Source organism: Agrilus planipennis, unplaced genomic scaffold (genome assembly GCF_000699045.2).
Source record: "Agrilus planipennis isolate EAB-ADULT unplaced genomic scaffold, Apla_2.0 scaffold37, whole genome shotgun sequence".
Classification (NCBI taxonomy): Eukaryota; Metazoa; Arthropoda; class Insecta; order Coleoptera; family Buprestidae; genus Agrilus; species Agrilus planipennis.
In genome coordinates, this window is record NW_020438995.1 from 1,738,968 (window position 1) to 1,759,428 (window position 20,461).

General features: G+C 32.9%; 1 protein-coding gene across 3 annotated transcripts in view; it reads left to right on the forward strand.

The window, feature by feature from the left end:
* LOC108745121 (ATP-binding cassette sub-family G member 4) overlaps nucleotides 1–17,675 on the forward strand; it is a 30,668-nt gene extending 12,993 nt beyond the window's left edge. The window contains exons 2-8 of one of the 3 annotated variants that reach the window (XM_018481193.2): nucleotides 2,167–2,419; nucleotides 9,925–10,254; nucleotides 10,751–11,325; nucleotides 11,962–12,465; nucleotides 12,582–12,682; nucleotides 12,749–12,904; nucleotides 14,297–17,675. In XM_018481193.2, coding sequence (XP_018336695.1) covers nucleotides 2,262–2,419; nucleotides 9,925–10,254; nucleotides 10,751–11,325; nucleotides 11,962–12,465; nucleotides 12,582–12,682; nucleotides 12,749–12,904; nucleotides 14,297–14,647 — 2,175 coding nt within the window. In that variant the 5' untranslated portion in view covers nucleotides 2,167–2,261 and the 3' untranslated portion in view covers nucleotides 14,648–17,675. Of the gene's footprint in view, nucleotides 1–2,166; nucleotides 2,420–8,319; nucleotides 8,606–9,924; nucleotides 10,255–10,750; nucleotides 11,326–11,961; nucleotides 12,466–12,581; nucleotides 12,683–12,748; nucleotides 12,905–14,296 lie in introns of those variants that run through there. The other 2 variants (XM_018481194.1, XM_018481195.1) reach the window with 2 other exon arrangements.
* Nucleotides 17,676–20,461: the final 2,786 nt, after the last annotated feature.

Genomic DNA, 20,461 nt, shown 5'->3' on the forward strand with positions numbered 1-20,461 from the left:
AGCAGAGGATAGCGCAGGGTCGTTTTATTTTGTTGAAAACAATAATAAATAAAGCTTTTAGGTTAGTCTGGTAATGTCACATTTCAAAGTTTAATCATAATGGTATTGCTATCCGAACCGAGTGCTCTTTCCCGGGAGGGGGTGTTTTCTCCCCAAGCCCCTATATTAATATTTTACTATACTCCTATTCCGAAATTACGATTTTTCCTGATTTCACCGCTAATTCTTAGCTACTCCACCAAATAAAATTTTGCAGATGTATCTCGTTCAATTAACAATTATTTATTATTTTTTGTGCATATTCGTTCTTTTCACACTATAACTCCCGAATTCCTTCATAATCGCCCACCCTAGATCTAAGATCATATAAAACCTAAAATACAAAATTTGTTTTCGTGTTCTAAATGAACTTCCCATTCGACTATCTCATATTTTACTTTATAATGTGTAGATATTTTAGCTTGTTTATTTGCACTTTATATGTTTAGCTTTCCATGAAAATATTTTTTCTTGAGAAACTTTGTTTAAATTTAAACTTGTAATTTAATAGACTTACATTACACAAACACCTTGTAGTTTATGTAATTGTAGTACCTACGCTTATTATTTATCAATATGAGTGTAGGTTTATAAATAATAAATTCCACGTGAATCTTTGCTGAGTGTAGCCACTATTTTATTTATAAACGGGGGAGAGGGGGGCAGCAAAGTTACTCATCGGTGGATTCATGTTTCCATTAAGCATTCAGTAAACTTTAACGATTTTGTTTTGAAGCTACCTGATTTTTTTTCAGAATTTTTAACTGTACACTGAGAAAACTAAATTTTTATGGCAACGCAAAAATTACAATTTTCGATTGTGAATAACCGAATTTGCCTTAAAAATAGTAGAATTTATTAGGTAACTTGTAATAGCTCAATTTTGACATGTTTCTTTAAAAATTATTTCAAGTTTTTTAATTATTACAATTTAATTTGTAATATCAACTAAAATCGCAAGTAAATTTATTTCAGCTGGGATTTTATTTTTACAAATTCGAGTCCAAATTGTAATTTTTATTATTTTCGCTTACGAAGTAACGAGCTAGTGGGATAAATTGTAAATATCGCTTTAATATTTAAGTAAATTTTCGTTTCTTATTTTCTCCGTGTAAGTTTTGCATTGAAATTTTTCAGCATTAATTTTGAAATTATACGAGTTCTTATGAGGACTCAATTTATAAATATATTAAATATTCCAAAACAGTAATTGACAGAAATGAATTTAAACTGTAGCTATAGAAAAATGTACCATGAATTTATATGAGTTAATTTGATTTTCCGCTGTACTACCACGATACATATTCAATCAATATTTAAAAATGATCCGGATGAGTTATGATGAAATCGTATCGTATAGAAGCATCGCTGGTCTATGCTTCGAAATTTAGTCTTTTGGGGTTATCCAAAAAATGAAATCTTACTAGACTAGAACGAGATCAAATTGCAATTTTCTAAAGATAAATAATGTTACTATTACTATTTTTATTGGAAACATGTTTTTTTGGAACTTAATAATTTGTTCCCTAATAACGGCAAAACTATAATTTTTCCTTGCATCTCCCTTAAATAACATTTAAATGAAAATTGGTTTAGCAGAGATTTGTCGGAAACATCGGTAGCAATTTTATGTTTATTTTCGATAATACATATTTAAGACCGGTTATAATATTCGTAATATTTCACTACGGATGTTGAAGACATAATATAACGAAACGTGCAATTCCGAAGAGGAGTTCTCTAATCTCTCTATCAGTTTGTAGAGTTGCTAGTTAATAGTGACTTAGGTAACTGAATGGTAGGGTTATTTTTGGCAAACGGCAAGGAGTATGACTATTTAACCAAAGCGAATGAAAAACATTTGGGTTGATGTCCTAAATACGTGTTAAAGATCATTGACGACCACATAAAACTAATTTTTCTTCACACATCTCACATGAAGGCTCAAAATATTTTGAAACTGCTCTAATTCGATCGTTGTTTAAATAAACATTTGGAGCTAATTGACGCTCATGTTGTTTTATACGATAAAATTTTATTTTTAATTACAAAATCGAGTTACATGTTTCTTTACTTATGAGCAGCTGTGTGTTATCGTAAATTTTACATGTTTTTTTTTATTTACAGGTCCAAAATGCCAAAGCATATATCCCAATCATGAGTACCGATGGATCTGAATGAATGCGATTTAGGTATTGTTAGAAAATAAAAGAAGAGACAAAATGAATGAAACCACGGAACTTCAGACTGTAAAAATTTTGTTACCAGCAGAAGAGAATATCGCATCAGAAGATGCCACTAAAAAATGTGTGGTTTCATACAGAACGAAAAGTCCCCACAACTGCTTAACAGCAAAAGAATCTCTCAATAATGCTCTTAGGTAAGTTTTGGAAGGAGATTAATGATAAGTAATAAAGTGCAACAAGACCATTTACTAAAAGGGCCATAATTTGTCGCTAATTTGTCTCATTACACTCATTTTGTCGCGCGTCCAGCCTCAGGTTAATCAGCGAAAAACAATTTATGCTAGAACTACACATGGCATATCTCAAAATAGAAATATCATACAAAAATATTATGAGGACCATAATTTGTCGCTAATTTGTCTCATTTCACTCATTTTGTCGCGAGTCCAGCCTCAGGTTAATTAGCGAAAAACAATTTAAGCTAGAACTGCACATAACATATCTCAAAATAGAAATATCATACAAAGATATTATGAGGGCCATAATTTGTCGCTAATTTGTCTCATTTCACTCATTTTGTCGCGAGTCCAGCCTCAGGTTAATCAGTAAAAAACAATTTAAGCTAGAACTGCACATAACATATCTCAAAATAGAAATATCATACAAAGATATTATGAGGGCCATAATTTGTCGCTAATTTGTCTCATTTCACTCATTTTGTCGCGAGTCCAGCCTCAGGTTAATCAGTAAAAAACAAGTTAAGCTGGAACTACACATAGCATATCTCAAAATAGAAATATCATGCAAAAATATTATGAGGGCCATAATTTGTCGCTAATTCGTCGTATTTCACACATTTAGTCGCTAGTTCTGCCTCCAACGAAATACAATTAGAGAGCTGTTAAGCCATAATTTGCCGCTGACCAGATAAGAATATTCTAATATCATTATTATATGTTTTAAATCAACTAAAGTTGAAAAGTAGGCTTACGTTTTTCAGTACTTATATCAGAATTCTAGTCTCAGAGGGTTTGAATAATAAAAATAAGAAATTTGGGCATGACGGCTTTCCAATCGTTTTTCGCTGATCAGATCGAAGCTGGATTAGCGACAAAGTAGGTGAAAGTACCATCTTTCATCGACAAATTGTGGCCCTTTTCAATACCTTTCAATTAGTACGTCGTCTATTAGTGACCGGCTTTTGTGGATTTGGTAACAAATTAGCGAATAATTAGTAATAAATTATAGTGCATTATAGAAATAAGGAATATAACTTTGTCGTCTCAGCTTGATATGCATATAATAAAAATGCAGGTATCTAATCTTTACCTTTTGTAAAATTCATGAGTTTAAGATAGACACTGATATTTTATACCTAAATATCTTAGTAGTTTTGCATTTTCCAGAAAAATCGCTTATATTATTAGTACTAAATTGCAATCATTATTCCAAAAATAGTATTAATACTTTTTATAGTGTGTATATGAAATATGATGCTCTAAAAATTTACTATCTGTCAAATCACAAACAACAACGTACACAACAGCATTTTACAAGTATATAAATGTGTAATATGTACACAATACATGAAGTGGGCATGTTATTTACGAAGATATTAAAGGCTGTAAACTAAATTTATGAAGTAGATTGTCAATAATTATAAAGGTTAAACAACCTAAGGAGAAGGCATTTGAACTTACGGATTCCACACTAAAGGACAATCATTGATCCAATTATAACTTGTAATGTTTATCAATGTATTGGCAGTTAACGATTAATGTAAGTTTTATTAATTTTTTCGAACATTATTATATCAAAAGCTGTTAAAGATGGTATGACTTCATCAGTTTTGTTTGGCTACCGAATTTTTTAATGTAAAGATGAAAATCGTCTTTAGAAATGTCCACTATGAGTGATTGTTCTAAACCAGGTATGGCCCATCCGTGGCCCACGGATCGTTTTACAAAATACAGTGTAAACTCTTTATAAAGTCACTCGATTTAACGACAAACTCCTTAAAACGTCGAAATTGCTTGGTTTACATTGTTTTCTATACAATATTACACTCTATATAGCGTCATGTTCACTCTATTTAACGTCAACAATGCGGCATTATAAATCATTAAGCAGTACTTTCTAAGTTGCCGAAATAGATAAGAACTGCAGCTGTGTACGTTGTTGAAGAAGACGATCCTGTCCCTCCACCAAGCATCAAACAAGCACTTGATGCAGCGAAACTATTAAAAAAATACCTTTTATATAATCAAATTGATCCAGCAGTATCTCAAGATATGAGTAAGATTCGTAACAAAATACAATTAAAATATTGGAACAACAAAAAACATCAGACGAAGATAACAGGCTATAAGCAATGTGTGAATAATAATATTCGTGTGTAAAATGTGTACTATATTGATAAATGCATAATATTGTAGAATAGTAAAATAATATCTTTTATTTCTCTCCATTTAACGACCACTCTTTATAACGCCTAAAAATGTTCAGTCCCTTAAGTGTCGTTGTATAGAGTTTACACTGTATGTGTATTTTGTAATGGTCGCTGATTTTCGGTATGTACAAAGTCAGATAATTCAGGATGTAAGAAGCAGTAGAGACATGAAACAGTGGATATCGCAAGGTCTAGTAGCCTTTAACAAATATAAGCCACTTCTCTGCTCACGAACGATTAATTTAGAAATTCGAAAATCTAATATGATGATATCAAGATCATTTGGGTTAGCCGCCCCTGATCTAAACCGTTGATCGAACTAAGACAAAAATCAAGTCAAAAGAATCTATTTAACAAAAATATTTTCGAAACCGTAGTATTTTAAATGGAATGACCCAATTTTCCTTATTTTTTTTTAAATTTTAAATTAAATATTTTACTTTTATATGGACAATCAATAAAGACCTAAAGGTGAATATTTCTCAAAACGTTATAATTAATTCAAGGAAAATATTTTAATAAAAACATTGCTGCTACAAAAGACAGTTGCACTTGAAATTGGCAATTACCCTTGCACTAGAGAGTAGATATTTTTCTGGTTATCACTTCCTTTAAATTGAAGCATGATACTGGTATTAATTTTTGTACCTATTGCATAAGTATTACGTAAAATCTATTAATAAAATATCTGACAGGTCACTAACTGCAAATATCGAAGCAAAAAATACATTTGGTTATCATGATGTAATACTTTTGTTTGATTGACCTACATCATCTATCATCTGTCTGAACTGCATATACCTATATCGATAACTATTGATAACAGGTAGGTAGTTGTTATCACCCCAGTGATATAATTAGCCTTAAATCGGCTCTGTAACAATATTTCCAACTGATGTTCCGAAAGTCAAAACCAATACATGTATTTTCGTGAAATTTTTGCGCCTGTAGACAATAATTTCATATCAAATGAAAGGTACTTACGTATCTGTAGGTGTAGTAGAAAAAGTTCCGGACGCGTTCTACTTCGAATGTTTATCTAAAAAAAAAAAGAAAACGCCTTTAAAAAACTGAAAACAAAAAAAAAATACAACAAAAACAAGAATAAAGTGTATCATTCCCATGTATATCTTTTGGGTAAAGGTCTAGATATTCTTCCCAACCCCTTTCGGGGGTGGGGGCAGGGGGGATTGAAGTAGGAGGTCTTCCTGAGTAAACTACCATAAAAATTTCGCGACGGTCATACCCCCATAAAAAAATATGGAGTTGCAAAGTTCTGTAATTTCCCAATGTTCATACACTATAAAGTCTAATAAAATTTAATAGATTACTTATTATTACTAATTATCCAACATTTATAATTTTGATAATAATATTTAAATAATTTTTTATATAAATTATTGATTGTTTCTATGTAGTTTTCATTGTTTTCATTTTCGAATATTCATAGAAAATTAATATGCAAATTACATTTACCCACAAACATATGAAAATCAACAAAATAATAAACTTTGAGTCCCCATAACTTTTCATGGGGTTGAGACCGCCGCAAAGTTTTTATGGTACAGTGGTAAAGGAGACCGCCTCTTACAATCCCCCTGCTCCCACCCCCGAAGGGGGATAATCTAGACCTTTACCACCAAATCTAACCAAACCTAACCAAAATAGGGGTAAAAATGCTAAGTCGATATTTTTAAACTGCTGTTCCTCATTCAGTCTTGTGTCTAAACGTCGTCAGAAACCATTATGCTAAATGTGACTTTTAACAATCTGGCTTAATGTCTAGTTAGGCACTTTGGAAACAGCAGTGCTAAATTTGGAAAATGTATGTATATATTTTCGAGTATGGATTTTTCAAAGTAAAATACAATTTGCTTGTGTAAATATTTGCATTATTCCTGTACCAACATACGATAAGTAATTATGGTACACGTGTCGAAATTGTCTATGTACACGCATTGTAGTGATATTACATAAGAAATCTACTACAAATATCATCATTCAAGTGTTTAGAAAAATTTAAGAATTTTCTAAAACCGTCGCGTCGCCACGTGTTTACAATACTTTTTGACTTAATACCGACTAGATATTATCAAATATCATAATGAATTTTTTGTTTTGTGAAAATGTCGATTTTTAATTACACGTGAAAACAGGTACTTCAACACTATATATAAAAATTAAAAATACTATGTATGAAATAAATCTAAACGCCAAACGTCAAGGACATTTAACTTATTAAGTCTTATTTGCAGTATTAGTTCAAAGGCTATTGCTAAAATTACCATAATTTCCTCATTAAAAAGAAGAAGACACCTAACTGCCACGAGTTACATTTATACTAACTTGAGATTTTTTTTTCTCATTTTGAAAATAAAGGGCATTGCCTAGAAGGATTATTAAGGCTGCTAGGCTATCAATTTTTTGTCACATGATCTGCCAACTTTTTTTTTTTCAGAAGTCATGGAAAAATAGCTGGTCTGATTCGAAAGCATTTAATTGATGTGTGGCCAAAAAAATTATTGTCGTTATTTAAACAATTTGTAAAATGCCCGAAGCATTTAATTTCTCATTAGAGCATTTGATTGGCTTATGTCTGTTTTTGATTATTCTGACTTTGTTTTTCCTAATATGTATTTGTACAGATAGTTTAATTATATTGAAGGTTAACATACAATTCATTAGTTGTAGTTATCATTACAACTACAAGCTGGACCTGTCGCTTCCTGCGTGTGTCAACGAAATTAAATATGTTCTAAAAGTCTTCATCGTAAAGTATCCAGAATATTCTCTATCTGTTTACTTTCAATTGTGAAACAATAAATAAACTTTATGTTGAATCCAAAATTAATTACTACTTTTATTTTCGTTGCCTATTCGTTATAACAGTTGAAACCTATCAGCTTTTTTCGTGTGTACAGAAAGCAAACTAATTAAGTTAAGTAAGAACTGCTGCTGGAATAACTACTTCAAAAAATTGCCCTATTATTATATCCTATTAACGATTTCATGGATATCTACGCCTGCATATTGTATATTTCCGCTCCGAGTGCTTATTTGTTTCAAATTAAAGACATTGCATGACTGTGCTACTTAAATTATTGTGTAATATTCTGTGTATGTCGTATTTTTTTTATCAAAAAAAATTACTTAGGGTGTGTTGTCACATGATACACTCGCTAGGCATAAACGCAAACAAGTGAGGCCGATAGAAATTCTAGAATACGACCATGCAAAAATTTCAAAAGCTTGACTTCAGACGCTTCACTGTTTATTCATCCATGAAAAGAGTGAAAAACAAAGTTACAAATCAAATCGATTACTCGCATCAGTCGCAAAATAGAATGCCTACTATTTTACTTTGAATATTCGCCATCAAAATCTAAACAGGCAACAAAAATCAACACAAAGTCGATATCAAGAGTGTAATTTTTCCAGTTGTGGACGATAAATTATACTGATTGTGAAGTATGTAATCAAAAAAGCGATTAGTTAAAAAGATTGATGTGTATGCACATATGGTTTTCAAAAAGGTGAAAACTTTTAGCAGCATGTTTCACCAAGTTTTTGATATATACTTAATACCCACTCACGAATGATGATGATATATTGTAAAAAAAAATCATGCCATTCATTTTGAAACGCTTCTCCGCGATCAGTACTACTTCATCGGTTCTAAACTGAATAGCGTTCCCCGTTTGTCCTGTATCTAGTTCGTGTTTTGTTCATTTCAACCTGAACTGATATCTGCGAGGTCGATCTATCCAATTAATAAAATGCAGCTCACATCGAACATTTTTACCGACCTTATGGAGAATGGCGAAATCGAAATTACTATCGAAAAAGGTTTGGCGGACCAGTATCGGAACCCATTGCCGATTCATATAAAGCAAATCTCAGAATCAAATACACAATTAGTGCGTCTAAATTGGTATGTAAAATATCTATTGTTCAACCAAATAATATTTCTGAGAATTGAATATTTTTTTAATACAGCATCTCACTGTTTTACAAATTCTTAAAAAATACAAAAAAGAACGTCTCCTAATTAGAGTATGTTAAGTTTTAATAAGTCCATTTTTCTATAGTTTCCACCAAATAAGAAATATAAAACTTGATTTTCACTATTCGCCATCTGTCTGTCAGATGTAGGTCAGTTTTATGTTGTATTTGTATTCACATTATACAACAGTTGGTCGACAGTTTTTCGGCAAATTTTAGACTGTTAGTTTGTCGCTATGTTTAAAAATTATTCGCTTACTATAGTTTATTAAATTATTGCTCTTTTACTTGAAGAAGAAGATGAAAAGATAGAGAAGAAACAGAAGACAAAAGAATACTTAAGAATATCTAATTGTTAATTTAATGATTTCCGCTTAGCACCCCTCTGATAGTTAGCACCCAGAGATGTGATTTTTTTGAAATACTTGCATTTAGAATGCAAATACAAAATAAAAAATACCTATTTTTATCTTGAATTTAAATACTTTTTTGAGAAAAACATTTTGTATTTTATTTAAAGTACTTTTCCAAATGTATTTTCTATTTGTAAAATGCAAAATACATTTTTGCCTTTAAATGTTAGGCTAGTATCACCAATCAAACATTATATAAAATGATAAATGAAAGTTGCTCACACTATCTATTGAAGGTATTAGATGCTTAAAAAAGCGATAAAAAGACATTCCATGAATGCCTTGTAATTTTTTAACCAAAGAGAGCCCAAAAAATTCTAAACTCCTTGGAAATGGATAATCTAGAATATTAGATCGATATTGTTTTCCGCGTTCAATGTCATGGTTCACGGAATTTTGAAGTTCCAAATTGATATCAGCATCTGCCAAATCAGGAAGGAACTACGAAATTCTATAAATTACGACAAAACAGCCCCCAAAAACAATATCGAATTGATATACGCCAGCTGTGTAAAACAAAACTACAAGATATTGTAGTGTGCTAATAAATTCATATAATCCAAAATCCGTAAAATTCTTAAAAAACTTCACTTTTTAAATGAACCCAAAGCTAAAGAAACTATGGATTCCATTTATTTGTCTTGTTACAATGTGTAAAAGATCAGAAACAAAATAGGGTTGTAAACATCATTAAAATTATTTGCAACTCTATTTTGACTCTGATCTTTTACGCTAAGCAAACTATTTTATCATCATTGTGTACATTAGACGAACACAATCGTAGATCAAAACCTGTATTGTTGATTTTACTTAGTTAAAATTATGTTTGTTTCAGTGATTCTCAGTCGAATCTCTGCAATGGCGCTACAACGGCTACATCGGCCACAACATTGCACAACATGTCTTCGGGTCTCAAGAAGGTGCTTAACGGCAGTCCCAATAATCACAAAAAGCCTACAATATCACTTACACATTTGCCGAAACGTCCTCCGGTCGATATTCAATTCATCGACATGTCCTACTCAGTTTCGGAAGGGAGGCAACGAGGTTACAAGACGATCTTAAAATGCATAAACGGTAAATTCTTGTCAGGAGAACTCACTGCCATTATGGGGCCCTCAGGTGCCGGAAAAAGTACTCTCATGAACATTCTAGCAGGATACAAGTAAGCATTCCTAAAGTTCTGTTATCTTGTTATTCACTTTCTATTTTTGGTCTATGGTTACGTTTTCTCTCATGTTATTTTTAAATAAGATAAAATAATTCGAAGTGGTCTGTATTTTGTCAAAACTGCCAGACGCGGATGGCGATTTCGATCTTTTTGGATCTCATCAGCATGTCGCAGGCAGCTCCGACAGAACACAGACCAACCTTTACCTGAACAGCGCGTTTTAGAAAATACCACAAATAGCGCGGTAAACGCCATCTGGAGTATGATGCTACATTTTAGGATTACGTATGCTCCAACAAGGTCCATTTAAATATATGCAACAAGTAGATATCTATATATTTAAATGGACCTTGTTGGAGCATACGTAATCCTAAAATGTAGCATCATACTCCAGATGGCGTTTACCGTGCCATTTGTGGTATTTTCTTATTTTTAAATGTTCTGGAACCTAGATGAAGTTGAAATAAAAATCACTTTTACACCTTTTTAGAACGTCGAATCTCGATGGTTCAGTTTTGATAAACGGCAAAGAACGGAGTTTGAGGCGTTTTCGCAAGATGTCTTGCTACATCATGCAGGATGACTGTTTGTCTCCTAATCTAACGGTAAAAGAAGCCATGATGGTATCTGCTAATTTAAAACTAGGCAAAGATCTGACGCAACCCGAAAAGAAAGTTGTTATTGAGGAAGTAATGGAAGTATTGGGCTTAACCGAATGCCGAAACACAATCACTGCAACCTTATCAGGCGGACAAAAGAAAAGACTGTCCATTGCACTAGAGCTGGTCAACAATCCCCCCGTGATGTTTTTCGATGAACCGACGAGCGGTTTGGACAGTTCGTCTTGTTTTCAGTGCATATCGCTATTAAAATCACTGGCACGGGGTGGCAGAACTGTTATATGTACAATACATCAACCCTCAGCCAGACTGTTTGAAATGTTCGATCATCTTTACATCTTATCCGAAGGGCAATGCATCTATAAAGGAAAATCTACGGAACTTGTTCCTTTCTTGTCGTCTGAAGGATTTCATTGCCCCAGTTACCATAACCCTGCTGATTATGGTATGCTTCTCCTTATTCTTAATTAACGTAGACTGTTGTTTTTTACCACATATTAAAAAATTTAAAAAAGTCTTCGTCAATCCTTAAAAACGCGTGGATCGAATTTGTTTGCAACGTTCTCTTAAGTCGGCTTTGCACGTGCAAGTCATTGATACGATATTGCTTAAATCACCCAGAATCACCTCACCAATTATATAACGTGAATCACTTTTTAAATCCGATGTTTGTAAAAAGTAGGCAGTAAACTTGACGGAATTTGAAGGCTAGCTTCCGGATTTGTTATTTCCGAATTTTATAATGTGATTGGCATTAAAAACACGCTCACCTTCAACGAAATTTCCTTTCCGAGGCTTTGTGTCAGCCCAATCACATATTGTGTCAATACTTAACATTTTATCGTAATTTAAAAACTTGGAAATTGCACGGTACACTATAGGAACTACGATAAATTTTCCCTAATCGGCGTCATGTTTTTAGGCTCCTCCCATTTGACGGATCCCAATAGTAACTTTTAATTGTTCCATTCGCTTATCTAAATATTGAGAATCTTCGTCTTACGAGTATCCATTTTCAAGGCTCATTTTTAAATCAAACAGCTCTTACTTTTTAAAGATGGTGTATTATTTCTCTCTTTAGTGATAGAAGTGGCTTGTGGAGACCACGGCGACTATCTCGAGAAATTGGTAGTTGCGGTGAACACCGGAAAATGTAAAGGTTTAAATACGTCAACATGTAACGCCCTTCCAAACGCAACAAACGTTTCGCTGAAGAACACGTCCACTCCCTCCGACCCAAAGGCCGCATTAGCAAAAGAAAACGTCCCCACCGGAACAACAACATGTACCACAGCCCTCTTAGACTCGTCTGAAAATCTCAAGCATTCTGATAAAGCTGCCACATTCCCTATATCCAGTTGGCAACAGTTCTGGATTCTGCTTAAAAGAACTTTCCGTGCCACCCTGCGCGACACCCAGCTAACGAGAATGAGACTGTTAGCGCACTTCGTTATCGGAATTCTGATAGGATTAATTTATTATGATATCGGTAATGATGCCGCTAAAGTAATGAGTAACGCTGGATGCATGTTCTTCACCGTCATGTTTACCATGTTCACGGCCATGATGCCAACTATTTTAACATGTAAGTGTTTCTATTTTCAATGCCAAAAGGTACTTCAATTTTTATCACCATTTCTCCATATTTGTATTCATTTTATGTTCTACTGCTTGTTGTACTAAACAATGTCAAACTTTTAGTTCCTTTGGAGATGTCTGTTTTTGTGAGAGAACACTTGAATTATTGGTATTCCATTAAGGCCTACTATTTCGCAAAAACGGTGGCTGATATTCCGTTCCAGGTATTTATTTCACTCGAAATAATTTTGTCGTGAATTATTGTAAAGCAACTTTTATTTTAAATACAGATCGTGTTGACAATCTGCTACGTGATGGGAGTCTATTACATCACATCACAGCCCATGGAACCGTTGAGATTTGGAATGTTCATTTTAGTATCGGTACTCACAGCTTTAGTTGCTCAAAGTTTAGGTCTTCTAGTTGGAGCTGCCTTTGACATAGAGGTAAAACATAATTTCATTAATTTTCTTCAAAGTAAAATCTTATGAAAAATGGATCTTGAAATTCTGACTGTCCAAAAAATAATTTCGAACAGAAGAAGATAAAAGCGCTAGTAATTTTGCACTCTTATATACTGTCCAGATGTGAAATATACTTAAAAATGTAGGGATGAGTTACAAAGATAGAAGAGTGATACTTAGTTTCTGTAAAGAGCAACAGGCAGTTATAGAGTTGGGGCTACAATGTAGAGAAGTAAATATTAGGAACGGAGTCAGACAGGGATGCACACTGTCACAGCTACTTTTTAATCTATACATCGAAGACGCCATCAACATCATTTAAGACAGTACAACTGTAGGGATAGATATACAGGGGTAAAAGATTAGTATGCTTAGATTTGCAGATGATGTAGCAGTATTAGCATCTAGCAAGGAAGAGATAGAGATAGCTTCAAATAAAATGGAAGCGGTATTGACAAAACAGTATTGTATGAAAATGAATAAAATTAAAACAAAAATACTTGTATGCATCGGAAGAAAAAGTAGGGAAAAATAGAATATAAAGATAGGAGACGAAAAATTAGAAGATGTGATCGATTTTAGGTATTTAGAAAGTCAGATAAGTCAGGACGAAAAGAGTAGTAGGGTTATGAAGCAGAGGATAGCGCAGAATCGAGTCGGAAAAGAAAAGGTTAGAAGCGTTCGAAATGTGGTGTTACAGGCGAATGATAAGGATACCATGGATAGAGAAGGTTAGAAGTGAAGGGGTATTAGAAAGAGTAAAAGAACATAAAACTCTATGGAAGTCAATAATAAATAGAAGAGATAGGTTAATAGGACACCTTCTCAGTCATGAAGGTCTAGTCAGAGACATCATAGAAGTAGAAACGGAAGTTAGGAGAGGTAGAGGTAGATCTAGATTAGATTACTGTTCGCAAATAGTTAAAGATATGGGTTGTTCTAGTTTTAGGGAAATGCGAAGATTAGCTCAGGATAGGAATGAGTGGAGGTACGTGTCCAACCAGTCTTAGGACTGACGACCTTATGATGATTATATACTGTTCACATTAAATATATCTCACCGCGTTGTGTTTATTCAGAAGTTACCTAAAATTATATAAGTATGTATTTGTGTAAAAACCTTTAAGTTTCTGAACTTAATTGTGGAATTTTAGGTACCCGAGTTTCGTTTAGAATCTAAAAGACACAATTTCGATTCTGATGAAGTAGTGAGCGTTTGGCTCACATACAGAAAGTTCTGCATAATGATTTTTCTTTTCATAATTTCCCTAGCATTATATCGTCATCAATAGAAACTTATCAATTTCAAAAGCAGTTTTGAATACACCGAAGAATGATGCGGTATTAATAACATTTTTAAATATTTCATTTCAGAGTGGCGTATTCTTAGGGCCAATCTCAACAATTCCTATGGTTTTATTGTCCGGATTTTTCGTCAACCTCAACGACATACCGTTTTATTTAAAATGGTTACCGTACGCAAGTTATGTTCGTTACAGTTTCGAGGGCATTTTGATCTCAATTTACGGCCTCAATAGGGCGAAACTAGAGTGCAACGATCTGTACTGTCACTTTAAATACCCAACCAAATTTTTGAGTCAAATGTCTATGAACGACGATCTGGATAGTTACCTAATAGACGTGTCCATTTTGGGCGGTCTCTTTGTGCTCCTCAGGGTGTGTGCATATTTCGTATTAAGAATAAAAGTGTTTGCAAACCGTTAGTCGAATATTTTTTATACAATTTTTAGGATAATGCATAGGTACAGAATAGTAGTACCCTTTTGACTGTTGCAGTCAGGATCAAGTAGCATAATAACTAGGTGTTTTTATCTAGACCAGGGCTAGCCAACCCAAATCATCTTGCAGACCACTTTTGAAATAAATCACAACTCCGCGGGCCGCATATAAAATATATATATATTTCCCCATTAATACCGGTTACTAAGGAGCTATTCACCGGTACTGTGCCGGTGATTAAGAAACGATTTACCGGTACCGTACCAGTGACTAAAAATCAATTCATCAGTACCGTACCGGTGACTAAGAAGTCATTCACCGGTACTGTACCGGTGATTAAGAAGTCATTCACCGGTACTGTACCGGTGATTAAGAAACGATTTACCGGTACCGTACCAGTGACTAAAAATCAATTCACCAGTACCGTACCGGTGATTAAGAAACGATTTACCGGTACCGTACCAGTGACTAAAAATCAATTCACCAGTACCGTACCGGTGACTAAGAAGTCATTCATCTATACCGTACGGCGACTAAGAAGCTATTCATCGGTACTGTACCAGTGACTAAGACACTATTCACCGGTACCCAAACGTTTAAATCATCAAAAGATCACCTTCTTAAATGGTTTATGAGACTATAATGCTAATGAGCATGCTGCACTTAGACTTTCAAAATCGTTTAAAGAAGGGGTGCACCTAAACGGTTTTCAAACTTAAAATTTTTACAGTATTATTGAACCTTAATGAACAAGAATGTTTATGCAAAATTCAAAAATTCTACTTCTACTGAAAATTGAGACAAGAACAACAATTGTACTTATTTAAAATAAATGAAGCATGAATTAAATATTCTATTTCTAAAAAATACCATGCTTTCTAGCTGGTTACCGGCGAATAGCTTTTGTCACCGGTCCAGGACCGGTCAATAGCTTATTAGTCACCGGTACCGTACCGGTGAATAGACACATCGGCTTTTTTCTTAATACATTAGTTTTCACTACTTTGAGCAATTTTTAAAATAAATATATTTTGTAAAATTATGATGAATCTCGCGGACCGGAAGAATGTTCAAGGCGGGCCGCGGGTTGGCCGGCCCTGAATTAGGCGCATGTCAGTGATATTTTTTAATTACTCATTATATATATTTGAGTCGCAATGGAAGCTACAGAAATTATATAACTTACTTAATAATATTTCAGTATTAAAACTGTTATTAATTACTAACGGAAATGGGTAGGTAAAGTTATGTTTTAACTAGATCAAAAATAGCTTTCCTCGTCTCCAAATTGTTTGACTAATTTACGCCTAAATTTGGTGTTTGTTTATAAGTTAATATTTTTCAATCAGTTTGTTTTTTTTTTTTTAAGAGCATAACACTGATTTTATTTTATGAGTTCATAACAATATCGCAACTTTTAAATAGTTATGTATATTAGGGTTTAGATCATAGCATAATACAATCGGAATAATTATTTGGAAAAGGGTCATTTATAAAATTTGTATTGCACACAAACAGGTGAATTTATAGCGTTGCATTGAAAGCAATTAAAATGTTCTTTTTAGTATTGCTGCCAAAGGTATATAAATAAATTTTTTATAGATAGACATCACTCTTTTACAGAAATATTTACTACAATTACATGTAAAATAGTAGATCGACCGTATAAAGTTAGTTTGTTCTTTTGTAGATAAAAATACATATGTATTTAATGTATAACATGGTAAAAGGTAGTAATAATTTGGAAATTTGTGATTGCTTTAAGAACTAGTTTATCTATCTGTGATAGGACGTATTTTTATTTCTTTACAAATATTTCTTTTAAGGCAATAACTACAAGTTATAGACGTAAAGTAGATATAATATTATTTAATTTTTTTACCTTTTTTGTAGCTTCCAGTGTGGTTTAAATAAAAATAGTTTTAAGTTTTTTTTAATACGGCACAATTCATGCCAAAATTCACTATTACATACATACATTGAACAAAGTGTGACAGAAAAGGGAAAATTGGATACATGACAACATAAAAAATAAACTGCAGCTAATAATAATCAAGGAAAGGTTTTTCTTTCAACAATTGTGCTCGTCTATTACCATAGTTTATACAGAAATTTTCAGAATATTAATAGGTATATAATCTACCATTACCTACTATAATATAGATACTTAGTTCTTCAATTATTTTTATTAAATACTTATATAGGCCGCCCAAGATTTTTCTTCTTTCTGTTACAATAAATAGGTATGTATTAAATCTTTCACTAGTCAAAATTGTAATAAACTGGAAAACTTTAAGAGATTTGCAAAAATCAAACATTAAACGTTCTGTAATCTTCAACTGTGATTTCGTTAGTAGAATTTGATTTTGACAGGTAATATTATATAGTGTTACCAAATTGTCTCTGCGATTCATAAAATTATTTTTTTAACTGTTACCTATCTATTTATTTTTATTAATTTAATTCCAATAGATCTGTTTTCCTAAACCGTAGTGGTATTTAGTTTTATACGAATACTTTTAATGCAAAACCTAATTGGCATCGTGATTAGTGCGGGGAGCTTTACAATAACATTGCATTTTTGTTTTTCTTGTTTCTTTTTATTTCGTTAGTTATTTAATGTTAAGTTAATCGATTATTATTATTGTTTACGAAAATTGCTGCAGACGAATAGATTATGTTTGAAGAGTAGGTATTTTTATTTTAAACCCCGGACATCACATATAAATGCATATAATCCTAGATCATTTAAGATTTAAGTAATAAACGTATACCAACTATTGTACCTACAATAGGAAAGCAATATTTTGTTTTTATATTATATGTATCTATTGTACTAACACTTTCGAAATTAGTTAAGAATGAAAACTGTCTTGTGTCATGTAGGTACCTATTAGAAGAGCTGTAAATTACATTTGCTCACAATTTTTGCAACCAACATATACCTAATTACAATTTTTATATATCATAGCTTGTACCTGCAATTTAATATGACAAGTATTTTATAAACCCATGTGATGTTTTTCTTACCTTACTATATCCTTGCCTATACTAGAGTTGTAACAGTTCATAATAGTTCGAAACGCCACTATAAATTCAAATTAAGAATCAACAACACTACAAATTTACATTAAACATGTTACTCGCGAAATAACAACCTTTTGCACGCATGTTACAACTACTACAACTCTTGAACTATTGAGGCAGGCGGTTAAACGCTAGCGACATGGATACCTCATTGGTGGTACTTCCGCTTGCGCAAAACATTGAACGGTGTCGCGCGGCGCGCATTCAAATTTAAATGCTTTCAATTGGTTTATTATTATAAATGCGTTACATCAGTTAATGATTTATTGTTTTCACAATAGCAAAATTTTCTTTACTGTAACTATGATTCTAGGCAATCAAATAGTAAAACTCTTATATGGTAAATATTAAACAAAAAGCCGTCCGTTGCAATGCCCGCATGCGATGTGAGCATTTTATTACCGATACTGAGCTAGTTCTGGGCAAAAATACCAATATTTCGAAATACAGTAATTCATTGTCGACTTACAAAATTTCAAAATTAAAAAAGAAAAATTCCTAAGTTACTTAAATGGGAAATAGGAAATTGCAAAATGCCGCCTCTAAGTATTAATGTTAAGGACTCATATTATAACAGGATCTATGTTAAAGCATGCTCTATCGATTTTTCAATGTTCTTCGAAAAAAACAAAATAGACAAAGTGTAATCCGTGTCGTTAGCTACTTTTATTATTAAAATGTTATTGGCTTGTTTATTGTGGTAATTTGAAATATTTGCTTTTTATTGGTTATAATCTGATAATTGCCTTATGATCCGAAAAGCATCATTCAGCCAGTCACAGAGCACGCATGATTAAAAAGGTTTTATTTATAAAGACATATTTCGTTTATTACTTACTTATTAGGAAGTTTTTATAAAGTTTATGGATATCAATTCCATATTATCATTTCCTTTTTTAAAATTGCCTCATTTTGTGGAATGTCCCATTTTCATACACACTATTCCTTACTCTTACATATACAAATGAATAGTAACTAATGCAAATTCCTAATAAATTCAGCCACCCAACAACTTATTTGCACTCTTGCTAATCTTTAATCTAATCTAATCGCGATTTTGAGATAAGCCTGATAAATAGAACTAAGCGATTCTGAATTCCCTAAAATTTTTTTAAATAAATTTCTGACCTGGATACGAGTCCTTGGTTAGAAAATCTCAACACTGCCAATGTTACCATTCGACTCTGATACCCTGAATAAATTCTAATGACTCCTATGATGCTTTTTGAAATGATGATCATATCGATCCAAATTTTCTTCATTATTTGAATAAATAATCTATCTGCCGACCAAGGAATTTTCGCGTAATAGTAATGTGTCCTTATTTCTGGATTTTGGGTTGCAATTCTTCCAATGATGTTGCAAAATTGATACATCTTGGAAATGCACAAGTAAATGATGTTTTCCAATCCAGTGGCGTAAGGCAAAGTCCATAGAATTCTCTGTTCACCTATTCTTTCTAATACCTCCTCATTTCTAACTTTCTCTATCCACGGTATCCTCATCATGTCCTTTCCCTTACCGTAACAAAATATAGAGGTTTAAGATTTGATTCCATGTCCGTTCTATCCTGGTCCAAGATTTTCTGTGGTTTCCTTGGATCACACAGGCAAATGCTGTAGCAGTGATATTGCACAGAGATAATCCTTCACTTTCTTCTGTCTTCATATCTCTGTCTCATCTTTCATTTCTCACCCCAACAATCGCCCGCCCAACCCCACGATTTCTAAAAGAAAGCTGAAAAGGGACATCCCGAGCACCAGCATTTGTACGGAATGGGATTGAAACACCCAAAAGTTTTTATAAACTGTTGTAAAAGGTGAAAATCACTTGACATATCATTAGCTAAACATCAGAAGACGCTTGAGTCGGATTGTAGAAAGTCAGATATTTTTATAAATTACAATGTAATTCTAGGTATGAACTTTAATATTCATTTATTTTGATTTTGGCCCTTGAGGCCGTGAGTCCTTGCGATAACTGACCCCCTCCCACTGCGGTGCGAAATCCGTGAGAGTGACCTTTACGTCACTATTTCACTCTTATCAATGTTTAGTCAAAATCGTCCAACTGACTAGCTGCAGCAAGCACACTTTTCACAAATAATCAATCGAATTAAGACTACAAGCACGATATAACAATCACAAATTTTTATTAGAATCAAAGCAGAAAGTAAAAAATGATCTCGCCTTTAATCAGAGAACGTCTTAAATACTTTTCCAAACGTATTTTCTATTTGTAAAATGCAAAATATATTTTTGCCGTTAAAAGTTTTGTTAGTATCACCGATCAAGCATTATATAAAAGGATGATAGTATTAGACGCTTAAAAAGGAGACAAAGAGGCATTCCATAAATGCCTTCTAATTCTTTAACTAAAGAGAACCCAATAAATTCTAAACTCCTTGGAAATGGATAATCTAAAATATTGGATCGATATTGTTTTCTGGGTTCAATGTCATAGTCCATAGAATTTTAAGGTTCCAAATTGATTTCAGCACCTGCCAAATCACCACTTAACGTACCTTTAGCACGAAACTATGAAATTCTATGGATTACGACAAAACAGCCCGCAAAATAATATCGAATTGATATGCGCCAGCTGTGTAAAGTTGAAAACTACAATATATTGTGGTGTGCTAATAAATGCCTATAATCCAAAATTCTTAGAAAACGATTCGTAAAACTTCACTTATTAGATGAATCCAAAGCT